General features: G+C 41.0%; 3 protein-coding genes across 4 annotated transcripts; all 3 read right to left on the reverse strand.

Moving 5' to 3' along the window:
• Positions 1-488: 488 nt before the first annotated feature.
• On the reverse strand, positions 489-7571 carry scaf1 (SR-related CTD-associated factor 1). Its single transcript, XM_077618082.1, has 6 exons — positions 7403-7571; positions 3068-6508; positions 2746-2828; positions 2323-2625; positions 1752-1880; positions 489-940 (listed from the first exon to the last, which is right to left on the reverse strand). Exons 2-6 carry the CDS (start codon positions 6465-6467, stop codon positions 791-793), a joined length of 4065 nt encoding a protein of 1354 aa, XP_077474208.1. The 5' UTR covers positions 6468-6508; positions 7403-7571; the 3' UTR covers positions 489-790.
• Positions 7432-21234, reverse strand: abcc1 (ATP binding cassette subfamily C member 1 (ABCC1 blood group)). 2 transcript variants are annotated; one of them, XM_077618081.1, is made up of 32 exons: positions 21090-21234; positions 20045-20221; positions 19364-19492; positions 19097-19234; positions 18865-18990; positions 18607-18668; positions 18042-18173; positions 17697-17921; positions 17428-17605; positions 17170-17331; positions 16923-17015; positions 16368-16571; positions 16067-16213; positions 15694-15781; positions 15519-15588; positions 15302-15428; positions 14749-14925; positions 14475-14642; positions 14219-14393; positions 14060-14129; positions 13828-13951; positions 13522-13729; positions 12843-13153; positions 12550-12749; positions 12263-12389; positions 11660-11761; positions 11157-11303; positions 10716-10874; positions 10414-10580; positions 9915-10109; positions 9599-9722; positions 7432-7572 (listed from the first exon to the last, which is right to left on the reverse strand). In XM_077618081.1, exons 1-31 carry the CDS (start codon positions 21150-21152, stop codon positions 9614-9616), a joined length of 4560 nt encoding a protein of 1519 aa, XP_077474207.1. In that variant the 5' UTR covers positions 21153-21234; the 3' UTR covers positions 7432-7572; positions 9599-9613. The 2 variants fall into 2 exon arrangements, with proteins under 2 accessions (XP_077474207.1, XP_077474206.1); XM_077618080.1 differs by lacking the exon at positions 7432-7572 and having other exon boundaries at positions 8053-9722.
• Positions 21235-22048: 814 nt separating this feature from the next.
• On the reverse strand, positions 22049-27057 carry LOC144089012 (uncharacterized). The gene is made up of 6 exons (XM_077619814.1): positions 26206-27057; positions 23280-23551; positions 22850-22918; positions 22472-22523; positions 22337-22373; positions 22049-22235 (listed from the first exon to the last, which is right to left on the reverse strand). The coding sequence occupies exons 1-6, from the start codon at positions 26768-26770 to the stop codon at positions 22196-22198; spliced, it is 1035 nt and encodes a 344-aa protein (XP_077475940.1). The 5' UTR covers positions 26771-27057; the 3' UTR covers positions 22049-22195.

Below are 27057 nucleotides of genomic sequence, written 5' to 3' on the forward strand. Positions count from 1 at the left end.
ACAAAATACTGAATTGACCAAACATTAATATTACGACGAAATATACGTATATTGTCTTTTTGAGTACGATAAATGGATTTGTATATAGATATCAAAATAAAGTCTATTAAATTTTCGGGAAACACACTATATTTATGCATATCTAGATATATAAGGTTGGTAAGAATATGTATTTGATTTTTACTAGGTCTATGCATAAAAAACACAGATTTACTTAAACTTACCATTATCATAATTCATCTTATGTATATAAAATAAAAATAATGAAATTACATGAACATATAAGGTTAATGGAGGCAATATTGAGGTGGCAAGCTCCCATTTAGTGTTGAAGATGAGAAGTGCAAAAGAATGTAAATTGTTGTGCAGGCGAAATTGAATATTTTCATAGTTTGATGGACGGCAATAAAAACTGGGCAACGGCCTGTAGTTTGGACACCAAACTAAAGCTTGCATTTTGCAAAAACAAAAACAAAAAAACAAGAGTATATACTTCTGGTATGTATTGTACAGTATATGTTGATGAGTACTTAGTCGAGTAATACATTGCATCCTTCAAATAGGACTATTCCTGCTATTTTCACAATGAATGTGGAACATTATTTCATTGTGTTTCAAAGTTCTTGGGTTTTTAATGGGGATACATGGGATCCGTTGAATTTTTTATACATGAACTGTTCTCTAAAGACTATTTTTTGTTGACATATGTACAGTAAACTCACACTGATAAAATGCATAAAACAATAAAATAGTGGGTGTCCACACTTAAGAGGATAAGAAGGCTAAAATGTTAAAAAGCCCCGCCATGTTCCCTGTCATCCCTCTCCTCTTCATCCATTTTGCGCCCGTGTTTTCGGAAGTACTTGTAGCGCTGGACGTATAGCTTCACAAGGTTGCTAACCTTGACCGGGTTGATTTCGCCGGTACGGCTGTGGCAGATCTGAAACGTGACAGCACATTTAATTCAAAGACATTTATTCGTAAATTTGCACTGTGTCTCCCCTGTAAAAATACATGTGTGGTATAAACTGGTTTTGCAACAAACTGTACAGTCAGAAAGGCACATAACTCAAGGGGAAAGGAATAATGGAATTAATACTTTGGCAAACAGTGAGCCGTAGAATGACCCAAATATCCATTAAAATACAAAGTGCATTATAAGAGCATTTCTTCCGTCCCCAAAACCTGTTAGCCTATCGCCACTATAGAATCAAAGACCCATTAGCCTATCGCCACTATAGAATCAAAGACCCATTAGCCTATCGCCACTATAGAATCAAAGACCCGTTAGCCAATCACCACTATAGAATCAAAGACCCATTAGCCAATCACCACTATAGAATCAAAGACCTGTTAGCCTATTGCCACTATAGAATAAAAAACACGCTCAAGCGCTAAAGAAAATTAGCATCGCAGCGTGGCTTTTAAAGTGGAGTGTTAAGGAAAATTAACTTTTTGGAGGTTTTAAACAATTGATGTCTTAATTTTGGGGTTGTTTTGATCTTTGATTGCCACACTGTGCTACAACAAGGCTGCTATGTTAAGGGCTATCGCTAGCTGTTAGCCTTAGCTTTGTGGATATCCAAGTGGGGATTTATGAGACGAATTGATCCACTTCAAGCTTAGAAGGCCAGGTAAAGTGGATTATATTTTGTCTTCTGTGCAAATTTAGTGGGCGATTTTTCTCAGGTTTGTGGGAGAACAAGTTGGGAAATAAAATTAAGGTAGTTAGTGTGTAATGTGCAACTGACCTTGTGAACAGCTTTTCTGAGGATATCTTTGTAGTCATCCTTGTTGATGTCTTTGCGCTGATAGTATGGCTTGATTGCAAGCTTCACCTCTTCCACAGCCCTCTCCTGGGTGTGGAGCTTCTTCAGGTACTGTACATATACATATTTGTTTTTACAGATACCTTGGCTACATATTTGTGACTCTTGCTAATTGTGAGTGTCGTTCATTATATAAACTCTATTACACATACATGTCTTAGGTTACATATTTCTGACTCTGGTTAACTCTTCTAATTACGAATTGCGATAAAACTACCCTTATATTTGTAGAAATCAAAATGATTAATACAGATCTATTTTTCGGAAAAAATATTTTCTGGTCTTCAGAAAATGATATAAAGAGTCCATGGAGTTGAGAATCTTCTACATAGGTGACCAGTGTAAAAATCGTGAAAATATTAACAGAATTTTGTATTTTGTTATACATTTGCTGCATATTTCAACATGAAATGCCCTGTATAATATGCCTCGCTTTAGTTTTACAAAGATGTGGATGTGGCAGAAAGATATGGATAGACATATGCAACTTTACCTTATCAGGGTCTTTGCTTTCATTGTCCCAAAAAGCATCCCCAGAGCTCCCTGTGAATCCTGGAAGCCCAACATGCATGGAAGGTGGGGGCGTCTTTGCGCACCCGCCACCAAGGGCTTGGTGCAGGTGAGAGGGGGGCGTTTTGGTGCACCCAACTAATGGCAGGGAGCTTTGGAGGATGAACTGTGCTGGGCTGAGTCCAGTTGGCAGGGGCAAACTGGGAGGGGGAGGAGGAATCTGGGAGGAGGTCAAGGAAGTGGTTGGGGGAGCCTGGGACTTGCTCTGGTTTGCTTGAGAGAGGATCTACATTTGAGACAGAAGAAGAGCAAGACATTGTTATACCTGTGCGCAACTGATGCTAACAAGGAGCTCTATAATTGAACACAAAAAATGGGAGGAATCTATACATGTAACGCCTCTAACCTGGCTGGTCGCTTGGATGAACTCTTGTGCTTTAGCTCTGCTGGCAATATTTGCTTCCTCCATTTTAAAGAGTAGAGCAGTTACTAGGATGGGAGAAGAAGACAGCTTTTATCAAGGGAACTCCTGAAGAACAGTCTACCGAGACATTAGACCGCTGCCGAAGCCGAGAAATGCTAGTCCCCTCACAGTGATGGCTATACTTATATCCAATCATTCCAGAATTTGAAGCGGTACATGATTGAATTAATGATGGTCTACCATGTACGTGTTGATTTCAATGTATTTTTGCACGGCTCGAGTCTGGTTGGCCACGGATACTCACATGCTAGAACCCCTCCGGCTGTGCAGTCCACACCTGTTTGTAGACTCCATGGAAGAACAGGAGCCGCTAGAGGAGACTGTAGAGGAAGCTTACTGGCAGAAGACGAGGACACCGAGGAGGAAGAGGGGTCTGACGTGGACAAAGGTAGAGAAAGGGAACCGAGACCACCTCCTACCGAAGAGGAGGACGCGGGGGAGGCCACCAAAATGGGTGCGCTGTCTGAAGGGGGCTGCATGGTGGTCGGCGTGGACCCCTGGGGCTCAGAAGGACTGGGTGGACTGGACGGTGGAATCATTGGGCTGGTCTGGGTCTGGCCTTCGTCAGCGAGGAACGAAGGCTCCGGAGTCTTGCAGCTGCTGTCCACTGTCTGAGAGTCTGGAGAAGATTCCCTGGTGTCCCGTGAAGGAGCCATGGAAAGTGGAGGTGTACGGGGGGGCGAGGAAGAGGGCGGGAGCACACTTGTAAAGGAGGAAGAAGAAGAGGACGAGGAACAAGGGGCAGGGCCAGATTGGCCGCAGTGCGGACTCATGGGCTTGCTTCCGTCAGCGGCAACCGAAGGAACCTCTTGAGAAAGTCCGCTCCAGCCTTCGGGAGTCATTTTGGATTTGCTTGCATCGCCTGTGGCCATGTCGGAGACTCCGTCTTTTTCCCGAACTTTTTTAGCCACGCGACGGCGGCGCTTGGTGGCCAAAGTGGAGGAAGGAGAGGAGGTAGAGGACGAGGTGGACGTGATAGAGCCCGCCTTGGTTTTTTTCGATTTCGTTCCCGTGGGACTGGCTAGAGAAGATGGCGGCGCCGCCAGGCTGTTTCGTTTGCCCATGGCGGTCAGATCTTTGTTGCGAACTCCCACGGGCAGTGGCTCGGTGCAAGGCTTGAGGAACGGTGACCTGCTCTCGTTATCTCGACAGAAGACCACGGCGATGGAACCCCCCACCACAGAGCCTCCGGAGACTCCCCCGGTGCCTCCGGGGCCGAGGAGGTCCATGCCCAGCTTACCCGATCCGACTGACGTCCCGGTGGTGCTGCTCACGCCCTCGCGCACTAAAACGGACACTTTGGACTGGAGCTTGCCTTTCCGACCGCTGCTTTCTTTCTTAGACTTGCTGGAGCGCCCCAAATCTTTTTTGTCCCACACTTTATCCTTGCTCACCTTCCTGGTTCGCTTGGCTAGAGGAAGGCCCGTTGAGATGGACACCGAATCGGAAGCGACGGAGAGAGAAGATAGGCATTTGCTTTTGGTTTTATTGGAAGAGGAGGACGATTGAGTCAGTTTCTTTGACGTGCGACCTTTCTTCTTCGGGTGTTGCCGTTCGGTCTTTGGGGTTGTTTTCGATTTGGGACTCGGGGCGGGAGGCTCCGGAGGCAGAGCCGGTGGCGGCGTATCTTCCAAAGATGGGTAGTCTGAGTCCAAAGCCTCGCCGTCCAAAGACAACAAATCGATCTCTAATTTATCGGAATAACGGTCCGACTCGTAGCCGTGATAGCGCGGAGGAGACGGCGAGCGGGAACGGCTACGGCGAGTTCCCCGGTTGGTCTCCTCTCCGCCCGAGGGCCATTTCCTCTTCTTCTTTCTTTTGTGGGACATGTCCAAGTCCTGGACAATGCGACACGGAGAGGCCTGAGCGAGGATGGGAGAGCCAGGGACAGTGGTAGTGGTTGTGGTGGTGGTGACGGTGATGGTCCGCTTGATGGCAAACAGATCCGAACCATTCAGATCCTGAATGGACGGCGGGACCACGGGACGCCCGTCCCGGCGACGCTCCCCCTCGTGCTCCCGGGGTCTCAGCCTTTCTCTCCTCTCATCTTCTTGTCTTCTTCTGGGCCTGTTTGAAATGTCCCGCTCTCTGCTGCTGGAATGAAACACTGCCTTCCGTGTGCGTTCATCCGGCCTCGAACTGGAACGTCCCGAAACCGTCTCTTCCCTTTTCTGGCTGACGGGCCGGCTTCTCTCTCTTTCCCTCTGCCTGTCTCGCTCCATTCTTCGGTCTCGGTCTCTACCTCTGTCCCTCTCTTTTTCCCGATCCCGCTCTCTGTGGTGTTCCAGGGAAAAGCTGGACAAGGACTGCCGGCTGGGTTCCTCCCGTCTCGGCGGATTTCGAGATTTGGAAGCCTCTGGGCTGCTGTGATGCGTTTTCTTCCTCTTCAGACTACTACTCCTGCTGCTCCTCCTGTGTTTCTCCCTTTCTTCCTTCTGGGGTTTGTCCACGGGCTTCTTTTCTTTGCTCTTCTCTCGAACTCCCTCCTTCTCTTTCCTCCTTTTCTTTTTCTTCTCATCCTTCTCCCGAGGCTTCCTATCCTTGCTCCTCGGTCTGGCCTGGTCCTTGGAAGCTTTGGAAGATTTACGGTTGGCGCTTCCCTGCTCGGCAGAAGGGGCGAGAGGAGGCGATGGTACGGCCTCGGCGGGAGGAGAAGCGGCCGGCGGCAGCGGACAAGCGAGTGGCGAGGAACCGGGAAACGCCAGATATCTTTCCTTCCTCTTGCTGACCAGTTTCCTCCTCAGATCTTCCACTCCTACGACCGGCTCTGCCCCCGTTTCCCTGTCCACATCCCAATTGCTGTCGGCACATACGGACACAAACCCGTCCCCGTCGAGAACGCGTAGGATACGCTCAGGTTTTGGATTAAAGAAAGTGATCTGAGGGGGGTTCAAGGAGAGATCTCCTCCTCCCGTTCTTTTGCCGCCAACATCTCTCTCAATGGCGACAACGATCTCCCCCTCTTCAATCTCAGAATGGTCCGAGTCGGTCCTTTCTTTTTTAACTTTGATGCTGCTGTAGTCAACTCGCCTTCTGTGAGAGAGCTGGGTAGCCAACGGGGGGCTCAGAGGGTCACCGAAAATGTCAGTGGAATCTGGAGGGTCTTCGTCTTTCTCGTCATCAGTTTCTGGGTCGGCGTTTGCCAGCTCTTCTTTGATTTCTTTATTTTCGTCGTTGTCGTCGTCGTCGTCCGATGCCGGAGAACCCGTGGGCTCAAATGGGTCATACTTCTCTCCATCTTCCTCAATCGCTCCGTCCTTTTCCTTTTCTCCTTCAGTAGGATGGAAAGGATCGTAAATGTCCTTTTTCCTACTACCTTCTTCTTGATAATCGTCGCTCGGCTGTAATAAAGTGCGGGGAAAGGATTCGGCAAAGGTTCCTTTGGAGGCGGAAAGGGACGGCTTTGCCAGGGAGACCGATGTGGACGACACCCTCACCAGGTCTTTTACGTGGTTCTGAAAAAGCGAGGATGTGGCACAGGGAGAGGACGATGCAGAGGAAGGCGAAGACCTATCAGATGATGGAGACGACCGAGACAAAGAGGGGGAGCGACAAGGGGGGCTATGGACTATCTCTCTTTTGAAAGAGGGTGAGGAGGAGGTGGGAAGCCTCCTTTTGAGGCCTGATGCTGATTTCGGGTCCATGGGTCAAGGCCGCTGGTTTTACACAAGTTGGTCAGCTGAACCTACAGGTTGGAAGACAAATGAAAGGCCAAAACAACTGAGCTGATTAATATGAAAGGAAAAAAAATTGAGTGTTCCTTGGGGCTGTAATCAGTGTACGCATTTTGGTTTTTATTCATTTTAACTTCATGTATATAGTAGTTTTTATTAACATTGTATTAATAATATAAACCATGCAGAAATGATTACAAATAAAAAATATATACAATAAAAATTGCTCATATTTAAAAAATAAATGATAAAAAATTGTAGTTTTCTTACATCCATATAGGGGAAAAAACAACGTTTGAATGGCTGACCAGTGTCCACAGCAGTGACCAACTTACCTAAAAGGCTTTAATATACTTTCCATTTTATTATTATTACTATGAATTCAAATTTGGGAAGTGGGTTAATAACACCTTTGACTATAATACAAACAATGTATGTGAATTAACGGCTTTATGACATGTCAGATTTCTCTACCAGTCACCATCTTAGTCATGATTGACATTTCTGACTAAGCAAATCTGGCAAGTAAAATCTGGCATCAAATATTTAAATATGTACCAATACTTAAAAAAACCTTCCAATTTACATTTGCATCACATCTGATGTCCATTTTGAAATAGAAATGTTTTACATGATTATTAGAGAGCTTTGTTTTGATGAATATTTGACATGGCTGCATTCCTAATCACCACCTCCATTAAGCGTTAGAGACCGCAATTGGTTTGAATGTTCCTAAATCATCCAGTGTGACTAGATTCCGTCTTATCAATAAAAGAATATAACACTAAATAAAACATGTATCTCTAAGTTGACCCCTTAAAACATGTATACCTCTACTAGCTATGCTAAAGTAGCTGAGGCTAGCTGCCAAAATGTATCCCTTACAGTTTGTGTGGCCAAATTACCTTTTGTGCCGTTATGTCCAGTTATAGATTCAGATTTGTGCACTGGCACATGCCGGTATTTCTTTTTAGGACATTAGATGCGATGATCATAATCAGCAACGACTCTTTTTATCCGCTTTTATTAGACCAACAGCAGCCCTCTTCCATCAATCTCCGCCATTTTCCTTTGCCTGCAAGCCGCATGACAAAGGATTATGGGAAAGGTAGTTTTTGGTCTGTTTGAAGTTGCTTTCCTACCAGTACTTTGTAAAGTGGGTTTGAAAAATATAGAAACTTTTAGGTTGATCTCATTGTAAGGTTACAATCATATACATATATACATATACAATCATTTACAATCATAAAATGATGCTCCCACTTCAAAGTGATTATTCTTTTCTTAAAGGCTTATATTTTACAACTATTTATGTATGGATTTGCCTATTGAAAAATACTAACATTATTATTATTATTTATTTATCATAAACTTTGCTACCTGTCCAAGTGGAACAGCTATAAATTGGTTCAGGGGGAAAAACAAATGACTTTTTCAGATTCTCCTAAATCAACTTTAATGTTACAATAGTTAGTAGCAGAACAGTTAACATAAATTTAATTCTATATGCTGCAGCTATAGAGCAATTGAGTGGTCTCGATAAAAATTCAGTACATTTTGTATATAAACTGCATTTATTCCAAACTAATAATGAACATATTAACAAATACAGAAATAACTATTTACTTTGCATTGAGACAACAAAACAAAATACACTTTCTTTCATCTCCACAGGCATAAAAAATGAAAAAAATCTTTGAATTTGGCCAATAAAAATGAATCACACACAAATCCATACACTACAAGCGAACCCAGATATTGGCAATGCTATTTTCATTCCAAATCATACGATCTATTTAGTTGCCCGAGAAGCTCTGACCAATTTTAGCTACCTGAACCCAAGGTGCATGATGGTTAGGGTAGCTAAAATTACACTCATATGCCCTGATGAAAAAAATAATAATAATCATACATATACAGATGCTATAAGGCTCTATAATATAAGCAACATTCCGACATAGGCAAATCCCCTATAATTTATTCCCAAAGAAATAGAAAGCACACATAATTGAATTTTCATTGAACAAGATTTTGAAAGACAAAAAAAAAAATTGTTCACGTTTTAAACTTTGTACTGAATTCCCTAACTAGATGCAAATTTTGTGGAGGTCAAATTAAAGTGGTTTTCATTTAAAACACAGACGCCACACACAAAACTGCTCCCAACAAACAAATATATTTTTGGCAGTGGTTATCCTATGTCAAAGATTTTTTCCAGCAAGAAAATAAAGCCATATCCTTCCATTTACTAAAATGGTGAACGTATAAAAGATGAAGAAATCCAAAGAAAGCTTCAGAAACCTATAGATTTTGAATCTAATGAATCAGTCACAATCCTGCAGTTGCACTTTAGCACAAGAATCAGTAACTGATCAAAACAATTCAGCTCTTTAAGAGCATAAAATAATCAAATGGAGTAGCTGATATAAACATTAAGTTAAAGCTGCTGAAGAGAGAGGGGGGAAAAAAAGCTCACAATAAATAAACAGTGCAACATGTAAAGTGACGACAAAGTGGAATCTGTCCAACAGATCCCTCAAATTTGTGCGTTTATGCTTTGACATTAAACCAGCCACTGTGTTAAGTCAGAAACACTGCTGGTCTCTGATCAGCAGACATTTCCGACTAATCAGCTGCCACACTCAAACAAACTTTTCTCCAATGAAAAACATGAATCTGTCACACATCCAAAACAGCAAAGTATTCATGTTGGCAAATATAAAACCAGGGAGGTTCCTGCACCATAATTTGCCAAAATCAGACACAGAATGTATGCTTGTATAATACCACTACTATTTTTTTGCCTTCAACCCAGTGTATTTATTTATTACATAGCAGCTAAACATTTTCTGATTTCAAGGTTCCAAGTACATACATGTGAAATTTACCAAGTGTAAATATGTCAAACGCTCCTACGTGTCAACTTACCACACGTTCCAAAAGAGGATCAAATAAAAACACCAAGCCAAAGCCAAGGTTTGGGTTTTTTCCCCAAAAAATTTTGCTCGACTCGTCAAACGTGAAAAGAAAAGTGCTGGGCCAATTCTGCCTAGCAACTCTTTTATAGAAAATTGACCTTGGAAAATAGGTTTTTGGAGTACCTTCAAGACAAAGCTTCAGGCCAGCCCTGAATCCTTGGCCATCTTGAAGAAGGCTCCCCTTTGAGCTAGCAGATTGGCTGGGGAATCAAATTCTATCATTTCTCCTTTCTCCAAAACCAGCACCCTGAGTGAGAACAAACATGTTATTTCTCAAGGCACAGCAACACGGACCTTCTATTTAAGAAAGTGTAAATGATGGTAGATCATTTTCAAAGAAGGCTTATTGCTACAATGTGCTACCACAAAGTTGCTAGCGCTGATAGCCCTGAGTTTCAGACTGCAAACATGAGTGGCACTTGTACATTGTCAATTCTACCTGGTGTAATCCATGATGGTTTTCAATCGATGAGCAATGGTAAGGACGGTGCAATCCTCAAATTGAGAGCGGATGGTTGTCTGGATGAGGTTGTCAGTCTCCATGTCTACAGCTGCTGTGGCCTCATCTAAAACAAGGATCTTGGTCTTTCTCAACAAAGCCCTGGCCAGGCATATCAGTTGGCGCTGGCCCACACTAAAAGAAAGGGTGAAAAAGATTGTCCTAATTCATTTTCCTTTTTCTCGTTGTTGCCATGTGACCACTCTGCCAATACGGACTAGCTAGCGCAGCCCAAGAAAGCTAGCTGTGAGGTCACAATGAGGAATGGGCGTTCCCTGATGCAAACTTTTCTACATTAGTGCAGTCATTTTAATTTTTTGACATGCTCACCATTTCTTAGAACCTTTAAATGTTGCAGTTCTAACTCCCCCCTGCTAATTGAAAGTACAGAACGCTCTCAGGGAGATTTGAAATTGACACAATTGACACTCATTCGTACCTGAGGTTCTCTCCACCTTCGCTACATTCATGGTGGAGTTTGTCTGGCAGGCCTGACACAAAGTTCTTAAGATGAGAGAACTCCAAAGACCTCCATACATCCGCATCAGAGTAGCTTTCAAATGGATCCAAGTTCATTCTTAGAGTGCCTGAAAACAACACTGGGTCCTGAGGACAAACAAAGAAGTACACATAAAACAGGCACAATTTGTTTAACATTATCGTTTCGCAATCGGCGAGTGCATGAGTGAGTAAGTGAGAGTTGACTGGAAAGTCCTTGGTGCCTCACCACGCAACACTGACCTGCGGTATGATGGTAATTCTGGAACGGAGCTCATGGAGGCCAAGTTCAGCAATGTTTATCTTGTCAATTAAAATTTGTCCCTCGGCTGCCTCGATAATCCTGAACAGGCCCAGTGTTAGAGATGATTTGCCTGCTCCTGTTCGGCCTACGATCCCCACCTTGAAGGAACATTTAGGCAGGCAACCATAAGCAACATTTTTACAGGCTTGTCAAGTTGCCATTTAGGTTCTTGTTGTTGTTCTTCTTCTTGTAGACACTAACTTTAAAAGCCTACTCCCTGTCACGAACTGATCACTTTGAACTTAGTATTTAGGGCTGTGACAGTACAAAAATCATATGATTTGTATCACGATTATTTTATTGATTTATTTGCATGCAGGCATTTAAGAGGAGTGATCGATATACATTGTATAGTAAGAAGAAGAAAAAACATTGCATACCTTTTCTCCTCCTGAAATGTTAACAGTGATGTTGCGGATGGCCAGGTCTAGATCGTGACGGTATCGAAGGCCGAAGTTTCTGAATTCAATGCATCCTTCAGTAGGCCACCGAGGGGAAGTGCTGGAGGTGTCCTGCTTCCACTCAGCCTGGTCGTCATAGGAGGCATATTCAAATTCATTACAGGCTGTTTACAACATCATGTTTTGGCTACAAAAGACAAGTGAAATGCAAAACATAAATGATTATCAATTACGAGCAAATAAATTATTTAGGGAACGAGGGTCATTGTTTCTGACCCTGAACTTCCAAAGAAAGCTGAATGATACCGAAATACAAAGTTCACATATAAAATCAATAGCATGATCTAACAAAATATCTTAAATACAAGACATGAAAAAATGCAGCGGGTAATAAGTTTGTTGCGGTGTTGCCTTGTTTTTTTTTTATACCTCCAGGTTTGTTGGAGAATACTTGATTAAGGACCTGAAGCAGTGTACTGTACCTCTTTTTCTGTATCACTGTACTCCTTCACTCGCTCCACTGCAACAATGTTTGTTTCCACATCAGAGGACATTCTTACCAGCCAGGTTAAAGAGGCTGTCAGCTGCACAAGACAGAATACCCAGAAAAGAACCACTTAATCTCGGTCTAAATTCCTCACCCAAAGAAGTAAATGAAGCTAATGTGAACAAGCATCAAAGGGAACTTTTCATGAACGGTAATATAATGGAGTGTTAGGGTTGTGATATTTTTGGGATTACATGAACATGAAATAGTATTCCATGTTGCACATTCTCCCATTCGATTATTTTCTCCCTCAAAGTAAATGAAGTTACAGTCGTACCTCTACTTACGAAATTAATTGGTTCCACAACTTTTTTTGTAACTGGAAAATTTCATAAGTAGGTGTGTACTTTATATACAAATGCTCTAATTCGTTCCACGTTCCTCACACAACTACCTATCTCGAGTCACTCATTTGCATATAAAAATGTCGTAACCTGAAAATTTCATACCTAGGGGCATTCGTAAGTAGAGGTATGACTGCAATTCACTTAGGTTCTCTACTAAGTTGTATGGAAATGAAATGCAAGAGAAAATATACCTGAAGTGCGTAGGAGATTGCTAAACCCATTATGCCAGGACTTAGATTCTCTCTGGCTATGACAGCAAACAAAGCAGCAGATGACACGATGCAGTTGCCAACAAACTCTAGACGGATTCCCAGCCACCTGAATTGAAGCAACAAAATGAAATTGATAAGACACACCTCTACTGTGGAGAAAAATGGCTATTTCCTTGAAAAGCCTCCACATCTGGTCAATTGCCGGTAAAAAGGATTTTCCTATGTTTCTACAACAATGCTGGACAGTAGATCAAATTCCTCCCAACCTGTTTGCCACAATGCTGGGATAGTAGGCCTTCTGGTTATGGTCAACCCTCCGATCACTCTCCCGTATGAAGCGCTCTTGTTCACCAAAAGCTCTTATGACCGATGTGCCCAGTAATGTTTCATTGAAGTGAGTGTAGATAGGTGAACGGCTGACAGACTCCAGTCGCTTCAGTTGGCGTGATGATGCCACATAAAATCTCTGTTGCGAGAAGAAAATAGCATAGCTAAAACCTCAAAAGAACACAAGTATGGAGTGCGACTAGAAGTTGAAAAAGATGTCTGATAAACTCACCTGGACAAAAAAGTAGAGCAGACCAAGAAAGGGAATGATGATCGCTACGTATGGCGTAGCGATCAAGATGACAATACAAGAGCCTATCACATTGAACATGGATCCCATGAACATTTTAAGAATACTGGGGATAAGTGTATCAATGGTGTCCATCTCCTTGGCAAAGCGGTTGACCAGGTTACCACTGGGGGTTTGCTCAAAGAAAGTCATAGGTGAGCGGAGGACGTTGTAAAGCATGGATTGATGAAGATAGCGAGACGCCAAAATGCCACCGATGGACATGGACAAGGAGTAACCAAATACTGCCACCCCTAAAACACATCAGAATGGTTTACAGAGTGCGAGATGAAACTTACACCAATTTTACTTAGACAATTAACCAACAGACACCACAAATACACGAGCTAAAAAGATTACTATGTTGACTTAGTTCAAGAATTTAAAAAAATATATGTACATTTTACTATTTTTGTTATTCAAATTCCAATAGGTTTTTGGTTGGAGTTTTTTTTAATTACTAGTTTAATTTTTTTTAAAGAAATTGTGAAGATAATCAAGGTCATATTTTTTTTACCCTGATTTCACAAGCTTCACTCTAATACTGAATACATTAACAAAAGGTTGGAGGTCACAAATCACATTGCATGCAAATTCTTAATGAAAAATAAAACATTCTTACCTTGAGACAGGCCAAGAGCACCATATACCCCTAATCTCATCTGTCTCAGAGGCTGAGTACCATTAATTACTGGGTCATCAGTCCAAAGACTCAGCCAGTAATTTGAGAGCAGAGAAAAAACATTATGAAGGAAAAACAGCAGTAGACCAAAGCAGGACAGTAGTATACCTATTGCTTTCAAATAAGCCCAAAACACAGAAAGCTTGACCTGTGGCATAACAGAACATGTATTCAGTCTCAGGTTTGGGCCCCAAAAATGTGAAAATGTACTGTTATGACAGATATTCAACTTGTTTCCCAACCTACCCTTCCTGTGCCAGCCTTGTCACCCACTGTTAGTTTGCCTGCATCTGTATTATTTGGGGCCTTTTTTTGCAGCTCCTCTTTCTCTTCCATGGACTGTTTAGAAGTACTGCTGCTTTGACTTGGACTAAAAATATAGATATAGATATTTGTTTTGGTCTCTTCTAAAAAATGTATTTTTTTCTATTTACAGTTGAACCCAGGAATGTACATAATATATGTTATTTATACTCACTCTCTTGCAAGACCAGTTACGCTCCCATTTTCCATTCCCTTGTTTGACATTTTTGGCTTAGTTTCTGAATCTGATGGAAACAAACCAATGAAACTGCAGAAAAATAATTCCAAACCAGTGGTGCCAAACATAAGTATGCTCTTGTGTCTAGTGTCTCACCCTCGTTGTCTGAATGGTCGACGCCAGCGTATGTGTGGAGAAACTCTGAAAAAGCGCCCTCGGTGGCCATGAGCTGTTGGTACGAGCCCACTTCTGTTATTTCTCCATTCACCATGACCAGGATCAGATCAACATGAGGCAAATAGCTCAGCCCGTGTGTCACCAGCACACGGGTCTACATAGAGAATAACAAGAAGAATAACCAACATTACTGGGACAGGTTCCTCACTTTGAATATTTTGAAAATGATACACACCTTGTCCTTCAGCAAGCCCTGTGGACCAACGACATGGTCAAATATGTGCTTTCCTACGTGAGCATCGACAGCAGACAGAGGGTCATCCAGGAGGTAGACAGTGCGGTCGCAGTAGACAGCCCTGGCGAGGCTTACCCTCTGCTTTTGACCACCAGAAAGATTGACGCCCTGTACACAGATCAAATGGAAGATGAACTTGCCGTTTCATTTTTTGCAATCGTGCAGGTTTTTCTTCACTAATGTTCCAAGAGCGTGTGATTCTGAACCAATATACCTTTTCTCCAATCTCAGTGGAGTCTCCAGCAGGTAGGATCTCAATGTCAGGCTGAAGGGCACATGCAGCCACCACACGCTCATACCAGGCTTCACTCATATCCTGGCCAAATATGATGTTTTCCTTCAGTGTGGAATTCTGGATCCAAGCTTGCTGGGGAACATAGGCCACTGAACCCTGAAAGGAGAAGCATGTCATTAAGACCAGGCTACTGCACAAGCGCTAACAAAATTTGCCATTAGCTTTGAGACTTCAACAAAAACTGAATAGGAATTTATTTTGGTGCTACAAGTCCCTATAAAGAGAACAATTTAAAATAATGGATATCCACTTTTTGCCTTGACAAGACACGACACTAGCTTATAGTCAGGTGTGCCTGATATGTGGGGTTCTCTCTAAATTATGTGAAATTTGGGCTGTACGTTTTATAGTAAGTTGTGCTCAAGTGTGCGGTAATTGTTGATAATGTGGTAATGAAGCAAATAAATTGACTTTCGTTTGTAAAAATTGAATAAGCTTTTAAAATAATGTGCATCAGAATGCCGATATACACCTTGACAGTCACACTTCCTTCAAGGTTTTCCATTTCTCCGAGCAGTGCTGACAAAAGAGAAGACTTTCCGGACCCGACGAGCCCCACAATGGCTACCAAGGAGCCATCTGGGATACACACATTCAGCCTGCGGAAGTATGAAGTAGGAAAAACAGAAAAAATAGACAAGTATAAAAAGTCAATTCAAAGTATACAGCCAACTAGTCTGGATACTTACATCTTGAGTGTCGGTGACTCGTTTTTTGACCAGCTGAAAACTCCATCGACTATGGATATACTGTTTGAGGCTACGATAAAAAAAAAAAAGAATGTGCCAGCAAAGGAAGTGTTTATGTCTTTTAGCAAAGATATGTTATAAAGTTACAAGAAATAATAATTAAAAAAAGACTCACAGCCTACTACTGGTTTGCGTATGACATTATCTTCCTGTAGCTCCTCATGTGACAGAAACACTCTCAGCCGCTTCAGGGAGACACTCGCCTTAAGAAAGTCAAAGTTTTTATTATTTTAACTAATTATGTACTGTAAATCGCTAGGAAGTGCTATTTGAAATAAAACATGCTTTTCGCTCTCCACAATAATTACTATATTGTATTATATATATTATTATTAATTATATTAAATCAGAAGAAATAGGATTTATACAGTAAAAACAACAAAACATAAATAGAAACAAAATTTTCTACAACATACCAACAAATGTTAAAATGTTTATCTTAATTTTTTTTTGGGGGGGGGGGGATTTTCTTTAGTATTGCTACTGACCTGAACCATACTACTGATGACCATAGGGAGCATGTTGAGAGGAAAACGCAGGATGTTGAAGAGCGCAAGAGAGACAAAGGCCGTCTGGGCGTCAAGCACATTTTTTTCATCAACCAGCACATAGACTGCGAACGTGGACAGTGCAACCTACGGAATGAGACGGAAATCATCGGTGAAAATGGTGGGACGGCGGCAACATTTCAGACGGGTCATCATTTCATAGTCTCCAAAAACAAAAGTTTAGTGGTCTCCGTTAGGGGAGGCGAGCCCCAGAAAAGAATAACATTTTTAAAGTACTCACCATAAAGGGTGCACAGACCCAAGTGAAGGTAGACACTGCGCCAAGGTAAGCAGCTTTCTTCAGTACCTGCAGCTCGCGTTCTCGGATATCGGATACTTTGCCCTGGAAGGCGAGCTCCCAGGCATATAGCTTCAGTACTTTGATACCATTAAGCATCTCATTCATCAGCTTAATCCGGTTGTCTTTATTCTTCATCTGTGCCACCTATTAAAAAAAAAAAATAAAAACCCGCCAAAGATGTATATTATTTACTTCTAGACTTAGGCCAAGTGTCCAAAATCCATTCAAGAACATGAATTAAAAGAATTCACTTGACTATGAAAAGTAGCCTGGCAGCAACAGCCTGATTTTCATTGTGTGCATTTCCAAGTGGGATTTTTTGATGCGTCACAAAAGGGAGTTTTGAATACTATTTGTGCATTTTTGTCTTTTCTGCCAATGTCACATTTGTATCTTCTGTGATTGTTTTTATCCAGATTTAATCTATGCTTGTTAGCCCCACTGCTAGCAAGAATTCTGAAATCTGGACTGACTTGCAAGGCGTAAACATCTCACCTGGTAGGTTTTGGTTTTCATGGCAATGACAGCATTAACTGGAACCATTAGAACCATAACGGCTACTCCAGCCAAAACAGACGGGCCCAGGTTCTACAAAAGATTAGCAACACATTTAAACAAGGAGGATTCAACAATAGATCGTCTCTAAATTCACAATGGCAGCCACGGTCGAAGATTCAGCAATATTGTTGTCCAGATAAGATCAGAGTAGATCTTGCATTGCTTATTTGAAATTGATTCTTACCTGCCAGAGAAAATACAGGGCTAACACCACCTGCAGGGGGGCGGACCATATCATATTAATATAAGCGATGAGATCCATAAAGCGCTGAGCGTCCACTGACATCAAGTTGACAATTTCTCCGATGGTGGACTTGCGGCGGGCCTCACTACTGATAACCAAGGCCTAATAGAGAAGACATTGGTGGGTCAGAAAGTGCGTTTTTTTTGTTTTAATTGCTTCACATCAAAGGCCACCGTAGAACTCTAGAATTGTAATTACCTTCCTATAGACTGCTCCGACGATGGCAGTGCGCAGACGCATACTTGTGATGAAGCAGACGTGAAAATACCTCTGGAGAATGATTGACTGCACACACGTGCAGAGAAATAGCAGAACTGTGAAGAAGTAGCCGTGCCAGGTGGGGACGCTGGAGTTGTTCACGAAGTGGATCAGACGTCTGGAGACCATCGATTGAAGAGAAAGATTAACAAGAGTTTGAATTCCGACATGCCCGTATAGTAATTCAAGGAATATGATTTGTCTCTGACCGAAGGATCTCAGGTCCAACGAACATGAGGATGTCCTGGATTAACTTGTAGAAGCATGATATTAGGAAGTAGGGCCCAAAAGTCAGGCACAAAGCCCACAGTAGGGAGGGCTCTTTTCTTTTTGTGGTTTTTACAAGTAAGATTTCAGACTCCTCCACAGGTGGAGTCTCCTTGTTATTGGCATGATGGGCCCGCTTGGGAGAGTACAATGTCTTCTGTTCTGTTCTGGGACCAATGAAATGTAGGCAAGGTTTATCACCAGGGTACAAAGAACACCCATGGAGAAATTGTTATTTTGATGATATATTTGTTTCACCACCAGTTGAGCAACACAGTACTCCTGACCTTTTTCCCTTTTGACAATCCGCATTCCAACGCTGAACGAACCTCGGGACCACTTTCTGTGAGCAGTCTTCAGAGTTCAGAGACCACAAGTGTTTCTCTTCTAGGGGATGCTTGTAGCCATTCATCATCATTCTGGTGGAAAACAATGATTTAAGCTCGTTAACTACAGACTTAGTAATGCATTAATGACGTTTTAATCACATAGCAATATTTGCTGCAAAAAGAAAACTGAAATAGAATCATTAAAAAAATAAGAGGATTTTAGCCGGTGAATGAGACTAATGATATACTTTACAAAATTGCAATTAAAACGATTTCAGGCAACAACAACAAAAAATCCCCCAAAAATATCTGGGCAAGAACCTAAAAGGAATATGTATATGTTCATTAATATTTATTCTCCCTTTATTAAATAAACAGAGTGCATTAATCTCTACATCTACTCAAATATATTCAAGGTTCTCGAATTGAACTTGAATCCTGACAGATTGTGTATTTTGTAGAGAGTATATTATCGTTGACCAAACAATCAAGATCATATCGGCGATTCAAATCTACTGCTTACCTGGTGATCCACCAAAATGTCATTTTGGAAAGGAAAGAGGCTCCGGGCTCAGGGCAAGGATTCTAGCAACGACACATAAAATGTCAATAACAACCAAGAAAACAAATTACGTCTTTACAGGCCTGTATAGCATTGGTGGGAACCCCGAAAGTGGTTGACATTTGTACTAATAGTCTTTGTGATATACACAGTTGTACCTGCATCTACGTAGCAAAAAAAAGTTAAACATTTGATATTAAAAATGAAAAAATGACTTACAGGATCTTTAACAACTTGGGAGAAGAGTGGAGGTTGATCTGACAAACAGCATAAAACCAGTGAGATCAGCAATAGGGTGTAGTATATAAAAAAAGTGGTGTGCCTCCAGACACAAACTGTTGATGGCTGAAACAGACACGCACATTCAAATTTTGTAGTAAAAGAAGTCTAGAGTATCAACGGTTAAAAATTGGATCATCATCTGTTGCACTGTTGAAAGTGCCAAACAGACCTGGTTAAGGGCTTGTAGGACTTTAGAGCGGAAGGTGATAGTGGCACATAACAAAGCCAGCAGCCAGAAAAAAAGCAATATTCCAGATGATTGAACCCCTTTCATTCGCTCATACTGAATCATCAGGGTGGCCAGCAACTGAAAGATAGGTACACATTAGGGATGTCTCAATCATATATTGTTGCATGTGAGTCTGTTTCGGGTTAGGATTCCAAATTTGTACAAATTTGTGACACATTAATATTACTGCATGTCAAATTCCCTCACCATGGTGAAGCCCAGTATGGTTGGACTAATGAGATGAACTGGTGCAGGAACTTCACTGCCATAACTTCTTTCCCAGAAAGAATAGAAAACATCTGCCCAGCAGATAATCCACAGAAGGAAGCCAAAAGCCTGCAGGCAGAAGAACACTTATCACTATTCTGATAAACTGATGCAACAAGGAAATGCTGTATAATATTGAGTAATTAAGAATACACAACCATACCAACCTGGAAAATGTTTCATGAAAGAAAATGTTTTACATGATAAAACTAATAGTCTGGTTTATGTCAAGCCAACAGGTTTTACACAAAAAACAGGAATTGCATTGTAAACATGTTTAAAAAAAAACTGAGTGTAACTTGGGACCGTATCTAGTGTGTATTTCTATTTTTAATCATTTTAATGTTATTTAGTTTTTCGTAATCCATTCATTTATAAATGTGTTAATAAATAATTTAAAAAAATACTATAATCATTTTAAGAGATACAATCATCATAATAATTGCTAATATTTCATGTTTTCAAAACAGTCTTCAGGGTCAACCTTTGAAAAGCTGTCCACTGTCCCTAAAAAGGTTCATTTAAAAAAAACATGATTATTTCTGTGACCACTATCCTAGCCCCCCTATTTTACAAAGGACTACCAACAATTTTGTCCACGTGTTGTAGTGCATGACTCACAGTTTTGGCTTTGTTAAGGTGACTCATACATATGTAACCTCGACTGTGGCTGCGGAGGTAAATGAGGTAGATGGGGGCACACAGCCAGAGGTAGACGCATGGCAGCCATACCAGGACAGTGTTCTGGAAGCACTGGGTGAAGTCTGGTTTTGTAGTATTCCATGACAGGTCCCAATCCTGCAGTGGCAAAAGGGAAATGATATTATTATGGACACGGAAAAACAGCATTTTAACTGCTGTGTAAAATCGGCTCACTACATCTGAGCAAAAATGTGTAAAAAAAGAAAAAGAAAAGGCTAATTATAGGCTTCATTTCTCAACTACTTTAGCCACGCCCACTAACAATATTCCAAACGGAACGTGATGTAACACTCGGACTGAGCTGCAGATTTTTGCAGTCTACGAGCATGCTATCTACAGAGATTGCATTCTGCTGTTTCCATGTGATATGTTCTGCTATTTTGTCAACTTGTACTTTCTGGAGCAACGCTCATGATCGTCAGATAGCTTGTGACGTCACACCCAACATTTCTGAAAAACAAGTGTGCATTCCTTGGTGCATTATTTTGGATTGTATGACTATTAATATCATGTAAAAGCGACATATTTTTTTGGTAGAGCCACTTTCCTTTCTTTTCACATGTTCACCATTCTTAAGACCTTTAAGTGTGGTTGGTGATGACAAAATCCTCCAAAAAGGTGCAGCAGGTCGCCTTGGAAACGCCGCATACTTGACCGGCTTTCAAGCACCCCTCCTCTGCTCAGTCGTGTATTTTGCTTACAACATCACGAAGTCAATTAACAAACTTATTTCGACCTTGGGTGCTTACAACTCGCTGAGTGTAATTCTAATTGTATGTTGTTAAGCCGGTTATTCGAACGACTGCTAAACTGAATTGATTGCTACATCCCAGCAGTGTTTAAAGAAAAGGACGTCCACTCCACTAGCATGTGTCACCGGCGACCGGTAGCTTACAAAACATAAAAGACGTAAACAGAAGGCGTATCAATTCAAAAAGACGCGGAAAAAAATCAAATAACTTACCCAGAACTGGTCGGAACCGTCCGGGCTGCAGAATGTGTCAAGCCCCATTTGATGGGACGTCATGGAAGAGAAGCCGTGACAATGGCTTGATTGGAGTTCGGCTTTCGTAACTTGTGACTCTTTCGGCTTCGCATGTGAAGCGGAAGGTGGCTGCTTCTTCTTTTGTGGCTTGCCGGTGACTCAGACACGCGCTTGGTAGCAAATGCCGCCCTCTGCTGTACAGGAGAAGCAATGGCGTCTTCGTTTGTTGGTTGTGAATGAATTTGGTTTTTGCGTCTTTTCAATAAGAATAGTCAACCGTGGATCATAACCAATAGCAACAATTTTGCATGAAGAGAGAAATATTTTATCATGAATTTATTTGTTTTAGACGAGATTAGATCAGATGAAACTTTATTCATCCCCTACTCTGGAAATTCCCTTTGTTGCAATAGCAAGAAGGTGAAAACACAGAGACGGGAAAATACATTGTAGACATAAATAAAATAGATAGTAAATAAATAAATAAGTACATAAATAAATAACCGTGTTACACGAAATATACATATATAGGTTTTTACGCTTAGATGAGGCAATTTTTGGTCATTTAAAAAACTCCATGCTATATGCATATTTATTTAAAATAATAATAATAATTAAAAACTGACTGCAAAATGGATTGGACAGCTACTGTCGTCAATGGCATTGAAATACGATCACCCGTTGAAATCAATAGGATGTCATTAACTGTCAATGTCAGTGAATGATTGAAAGGCTACAATCAAAGAAATAATCCAGAGAAATTAGATTATTAAATAGAAAAAAAAATACAGTACGTATTATACCATATTTATATTTATTCATTCTCCCTGCTGCTTTTCGTCATGTGTCGCCGGTGTGCTGGAGCGTATCCCACAATTTCATGCCTTGAACACATCATTTATTTTGGTGCTCTAAAAAATAAACAGTCAAACAAGCTGTGAAAGTTTTTACCCTCTTTTTATTCCAAACTTTTGGAAGGCATTTTTGGGGTCATCATTTAACAAATAACACAAATAAATATGATCTTGTTTTCACAATTTCTTCCAAGTCACTGTGGAGGTCTCCCAATAAGTCAGCAAAAACAATTAGTTGTTGTCATCCTCCTCAAAGACATCTGCAACAGTCCTGTGAGTTGAGACACCCCCCCAAAAAAGGAGATTTAATAGTTAATAAGATTTGGACATCATTTAATCGCATGTTGATTTTGATAGACGGCAAAGACTTACTTGTAGATTGACCCGGTCACAGTGTCAAGGAACCCACCTGGAGCCAAAAGAAAATTACTCTATTGCTTCCGTCATAATGTAATAATCTGCATGATCATTTTTTTGAGAAATTTGCTTAGTTTTGTAGTCACTCACCAGGTTGGCAAAGAGTTTGGCAAGCGGGACATACATGGCAGAAACTGCATATCTGTCAAAAAAAAAAAAAATTGGCAACCAAAAGGTATTAAAACATGGAAATCATTAATTTTCTTAAATGATCTTTTATGTCAGAGTTCTCCAATTGGAATCAGGTAAAAAAAGTTTTTAAAATGTATTTATTTGTATTTTAAGTATTAATCTAGACATGGATTGGCCATATTTTGCCATTAATAGCAGTGAAACATGAACACACAATGCCAGACTTCCCAGTCGGAATTGATTTTTACCATCAACGGCAGTAAAAATAATGCAATGAATGTATAATGTGCAAAATATGAAGCTATTTCTATCCTAGTAAGCTTGTAAAGAACTCACCTTGCAGTCGTCACAGTGCTCTGACTTGTCTCCTTCTTGGCAAGGACATTTATCACAGCTGTCACAGTGCTGAAAGGAGATGACGTGCCAAAAACAGTCACGTACTGTATCGTATAACAGAACCTATACAGTAGGGGTCTCATGTTTAATTTAATTGGGGCGGTGGGCGGTTTTTCAGATGACCCGGGATGAAGTTAGGATGTATTAACGAACGCAGAAAAACTTGGGAGTACTACAAGTATTCATAATGTACATGTAGGATTAATAGAGGTGCTATTGGAAAACAAGCAATGCAATTAGGTTAAAGAGGAGTTGACGTTTTACCGGAAATTTGACTTTGGACTGTTAGTCATTGTTCATTATTGATTTTTTATTTAATTGCTGCTGCATGTTTTTTTGTTGTTGTATTTTTTATGAGGCTTATACTTACATCACAGAATTCACAATATGTACAGAGAGAGCCCTTGTGGTATTTTCCATCGTCATCATCATCGTCGTCATCGTCATCATCGTCGTTATCGTCATCATCGTCATCATCGTCATCATCCCCATCATTTTCCGGAGCTTTATCATCATCATCATCATCATTGTCGTCATCCTCATCTTTTTCATCGTCGTCCTCATCATCCTCATCGTCGTCATCCTCATCTTTTTCCTCATCGTCGTCATCATCATCCTCATCTTTTTTATCATCGTTATCATCTGCAAAAATGGTCAATATTCACAATCTTCTGATAATCAACATGCACCGACTGCACACCTGACTCATTCTTGCACTAGAGAAGTCCATGTTAATCCATATGAATCTAACTCAAGTAAGTCCGACGTGATAATGCATTTACTATTTGTGAATGAACATTTTATGACTATTGTTGTTCATTAAAAAACTTCAATCACAATGACATTTGCGTTCCAATAAAATTTTGACTATTTAGATAGTAGAATTAAAACTTTTTTTTCACCATGCTTTAGAACCTTCTGCTTTTCTTGACTTAACTATGATTGTGTGTTATACAATGTTAAAAAATGTGCTCAACATAGCAGGGAATGTTGGCGTAATTCTGTTTATCTAATCAACCAACTTTAGCTTTCCTTATCATAGTTCTAATTCTGTCTAACAATCCTATTAGATTAGATATTTTAGTTTTAGTTGCAAATAAGCCGAAATCATATTGTTTTATAGTGTTTCAAGCGGTTTACAATGTACACAACTCACCTTGAATTTCCCCAGCGATTCCCTCGGTTCTATTTAGGTCGACTGGCGAGCAACACACGTGTGAGCTAATTTTAGAAGGGTCCATTAAAAAAACAGTTACCATGCACATTTTTACAATTCTTATCCCCCCCCAAAAAAATTAAAATAAAATTAGGTCAGTCAAAACATTGTTCGAGTTCTGACTGCTAGATTAATGCTCCTTTTAGTCATGTTGACATTAGCGTACGCTTGATTTATTTCATGATTTCAAGTAGGCTTTAAAGACATATGCACAGTGGTGATTAAACGTTATATCACACTGGTTCACAGTCCATAAAAAAGAAAAGAAGAAAAAAAAGGTAGAAACCATTTCATCTCTTGACAAGTTGACATTTAACAAGCACTTTAATATTTCTCTCTTTTCCCAAATACTCTCTCCCAGAAGATTCTTTTCATCGGTATAATAATTCACGGGAAGACATACCCTGATTATAATGTATTCCAAACGAGTCCACAATTATTTTTTTGAGCTCACGACGGCGCCCCGAAAGTATTTCGAGGTCACGAAAAGCTACAGTGAATGGCGAGTTTCCGTAAAGGAAATCGAAATGTCACAATTGGCATTTTGAAAAAAGAAATTGCATATTTGCTCAACAGTGGCGCGGCTGTTCTACAGAGAAAGAGAGAGATGAAGAGATCTGAAGAAAGAGAGAAATTGATATTTGCTGGCCGTTGGGAAGTTAAAAAAAGATCATTGGAGATCAGTCAAATGCTACGTGGGAGTTTTTAGGATCGAATGTTGGGTCGAGGTGTGTAAAATCTCTCATTTTCCAATGTTTTTGTTCATTTTTTAATCAACAAAGCGTCCCTCCTGCACCTCCTCTCCGCCCAAATCTCCCTCAATCTACTGAGTGGGAAAATTCCACCTTGATAAGTCTCTCTTTCTCTGTAGACTCACATGAAATGGACACAAGCACAGGTTAATCTAAAGCTAGGATGACCACTGAATCAAAAGACGAGAAGAAAAAAAAGAAACAGTGATGCTTATTCAAAAAACAGGCTCAGATGTAAAATTGTCTTTTCGTGCTTTTGATTTCTCTCTCAAACAAATGCTTCTGCAGTCCTCAAGTTCATTTTTAGCGTACTGTACGAAGAACTTCGGACAGATGGGCTTCAGGTGGGCCAGATCAATCCCCCCACAGTGCTCATAACTCTATAGTTAAGTAGGGAAAAGGACACAGGGTCAGACAGGAAAGAAAATGGGAGAGCAAAAAAAGTGGTGGAGGAGGGGGCTTTGGCAAAATAGTACCGGGACAACTGACATAAGAGATGATCAGGTTGGTATGATATTAACGAGGTGGGAGGGGCAAGGGTTGAACACCTTCCCCCGCCGCCTCGTTTCAAATCATGCATCTATTTGAACATCACACAGTGAGTGACGTCACACACCCATGAACCCATTCATGCACTAATTAAGGATGTTTTTTAAAAATATATATATTCAGATTGGAGTGTCCAAACAAAGCACGCGAGGGCCAACTTGAAAAATGTCCACTTTGTTAAATGGAACAATTGTAATCAGGTAAATTAACATTGTATTTTTTTTATAATTTGATAAATAAAAATTACAACAGTATATATACATTTTAATGGGATAAAGTCAAAGATTGGACGTCTTTTGGCATCAATGGCAGTGAAACATGATAATTATTGCAATATCTTTTTATGCTACTGGAATAAACTTCACAGCTAAAATCTCAGTTTATTATATGAACTGAGATTTTAGCTGTGATGTTTATTCCAGTAGCATAAAAAGATATTGCAATAATTATCATGTTTCACTGCCATTGATGCCAAAAGACGTCCAATCTTTGACTTTATCCCATTAAAATGTATATATACTGTCGAATATATTGTCAAGTTTGGACCCATTATCTTAAACAAAGGCATGCGGGCCATATTTAATATTTTGGTCATTTGTTGCAGGCCAATAAAATCTGGACAGCGGGCCAAAGTTTGGATACCCCTGATCTGAAATGTAAACAACAACCAAGCAACTAGTAACTAAAAATGTGTGTGTCTTTTAAGTTACTAATACCGTAACTCCGGGAAGTGGTTAGTGGTTAAGCGTAACAGGAAAAGAACAAACACATTTACTAACCTTCGTGATCATCATCATCGTCATCATCATCGTCGTCATCATCATCGTCGTCATCGTCATCATCGTCGTCGTCATCATCATCGTCATCGTCGTCATCATCGTCGTCATCGTCGTCATCGTCATCATCGTCATCATCGTCGTCATCATCATCATCGTCGTCATCATCATCGTCGTCGTCATCATCATCATCGTCATCATCGTCGTCATCATCGTCGTCATCATCGTCGTCATCATCGTCGTCATCATCGTCGTCGTCATCATCATCGTCATCATCATCGTCGTCGTCATCGTCGTCGTCATCGTCGTCATCGTCGTCGTCATCATCGTCATCATCATCGTCGTCATCATCGTCGTCATCGTCATCATCATCGTCGTCATCGTCGTCGTCATCATCATCATCCCCACCATTGTCATCATCGTCATCATCATCATCATCATCGGCGGCCAGGCCGTTCTCAGAACGGAAGGTCAGATCCTGCGCCTGGGCCGCAGGAGCCGACGGCATGTGGAAGGTGCACAGCAGCGCCATCAGCAGCGCAACAATCAAACTTCTCAAGGATGCCATGTCCCAAACCAATCTTGGGCCGGGGACTCGGAGATAAACGTGAATTCCCAACTACAGTTCAGGCCTACAAACACTCACGCACTCCGACAAAGTCGCACCTGCTCACAAGTACCCGCTCAACAGCGAGGCAGTGACACCAGCTCGGATGGCGTTGAATTGAAACAGACTGCAGCTAATGGAAAATATTCCAGTTCCGTTCCAAGTACGTTATCCCACTTTTGCCACGGCGGTCCTCGATTTGAATCTCAATTTTCAATCAACGCTTTGACGAGAGACGCCAGTCTCCA

The sequence above is a fragment of the Stigmatopora argus genome, chromosome 14 (assembly GCF_051989625.1).
Source record: "Stigmatopora argus isolate UIUO_Sarg chromosome 14, RoL_Sarg_1.0, whole genome shotgun sequence".
NCBI lineage: Eukaryota > Metazoa > Chordata > Actinopteri > Syngnathiformes > Syngnathidae > Stigmatopora > Stigmatopora argus.

Bases quoted from the DNA above. Each gene is read 5' to 3' on its own strand.
- scaf1 (XM_077618082.1), bottom strand. From the start codon at position 6,467: ATGGACCCGAAATCAGCATCAGGCCTCAAAAGGAGGCTTCCCACCTCC. The intron at 2,829-3,067 runs GTGAGTATCCGT...CTCCCATCCTAG, and splicing joins AGCCGGAGGGGTTCTAGCAT to TAACTGCTCTACTCTTTAAA. The intron at 2,626-2,745 runs GTTAGAGGCGTT...TCTCAAATGTAG, and splicing joins TCATCCAAGCGACCAGCCAG to ATCCTCTCTCAAGCAAACCA.
- abcc1 (XM_077618081.1), bottom strand. From the start codon at position 21,152: ATGACGTCCCATCAAATGGGGCTTGACACATTCTGCAGCCCGGACGGT. The intron at 17,922-18,041 runs GTCAGGAGTACT...CATTGGTCCCAG, and splicing joins GATTGTCAAAAGGGAAAAAG to AACAGAACAGAAGACATTGT. The intron at 10,875-11,156 runs GTATGCAATGTT...TGTTCCTTCAAG, and splicing joins ACATTTCAGGAGGAGAAAAG to GTGGGGATCGTAGGCCGAAC.
- LOC144089012 (XM_077619814.1), bottom strand. From the start codon at position 26,770: ATGGCATCCTTGAGAAGTTTGATTGTTGCGCTGCTGATGGCGCTGCTG. The intron at 23,552-26,205 runs GTTAGTAAATGT...CCATTTTTGCAG, and splicing joins CGATGATGATGATCACGAAG to ATGATAACGATGATAAAAAA. The intron at 22,524-22,849 runs GTGAGTTCTTTA...TTTTTTTGACAG, and splicing joins AGCACTGTGACGACTGCAAG to ATATGCAGTTTCTGCCATGT.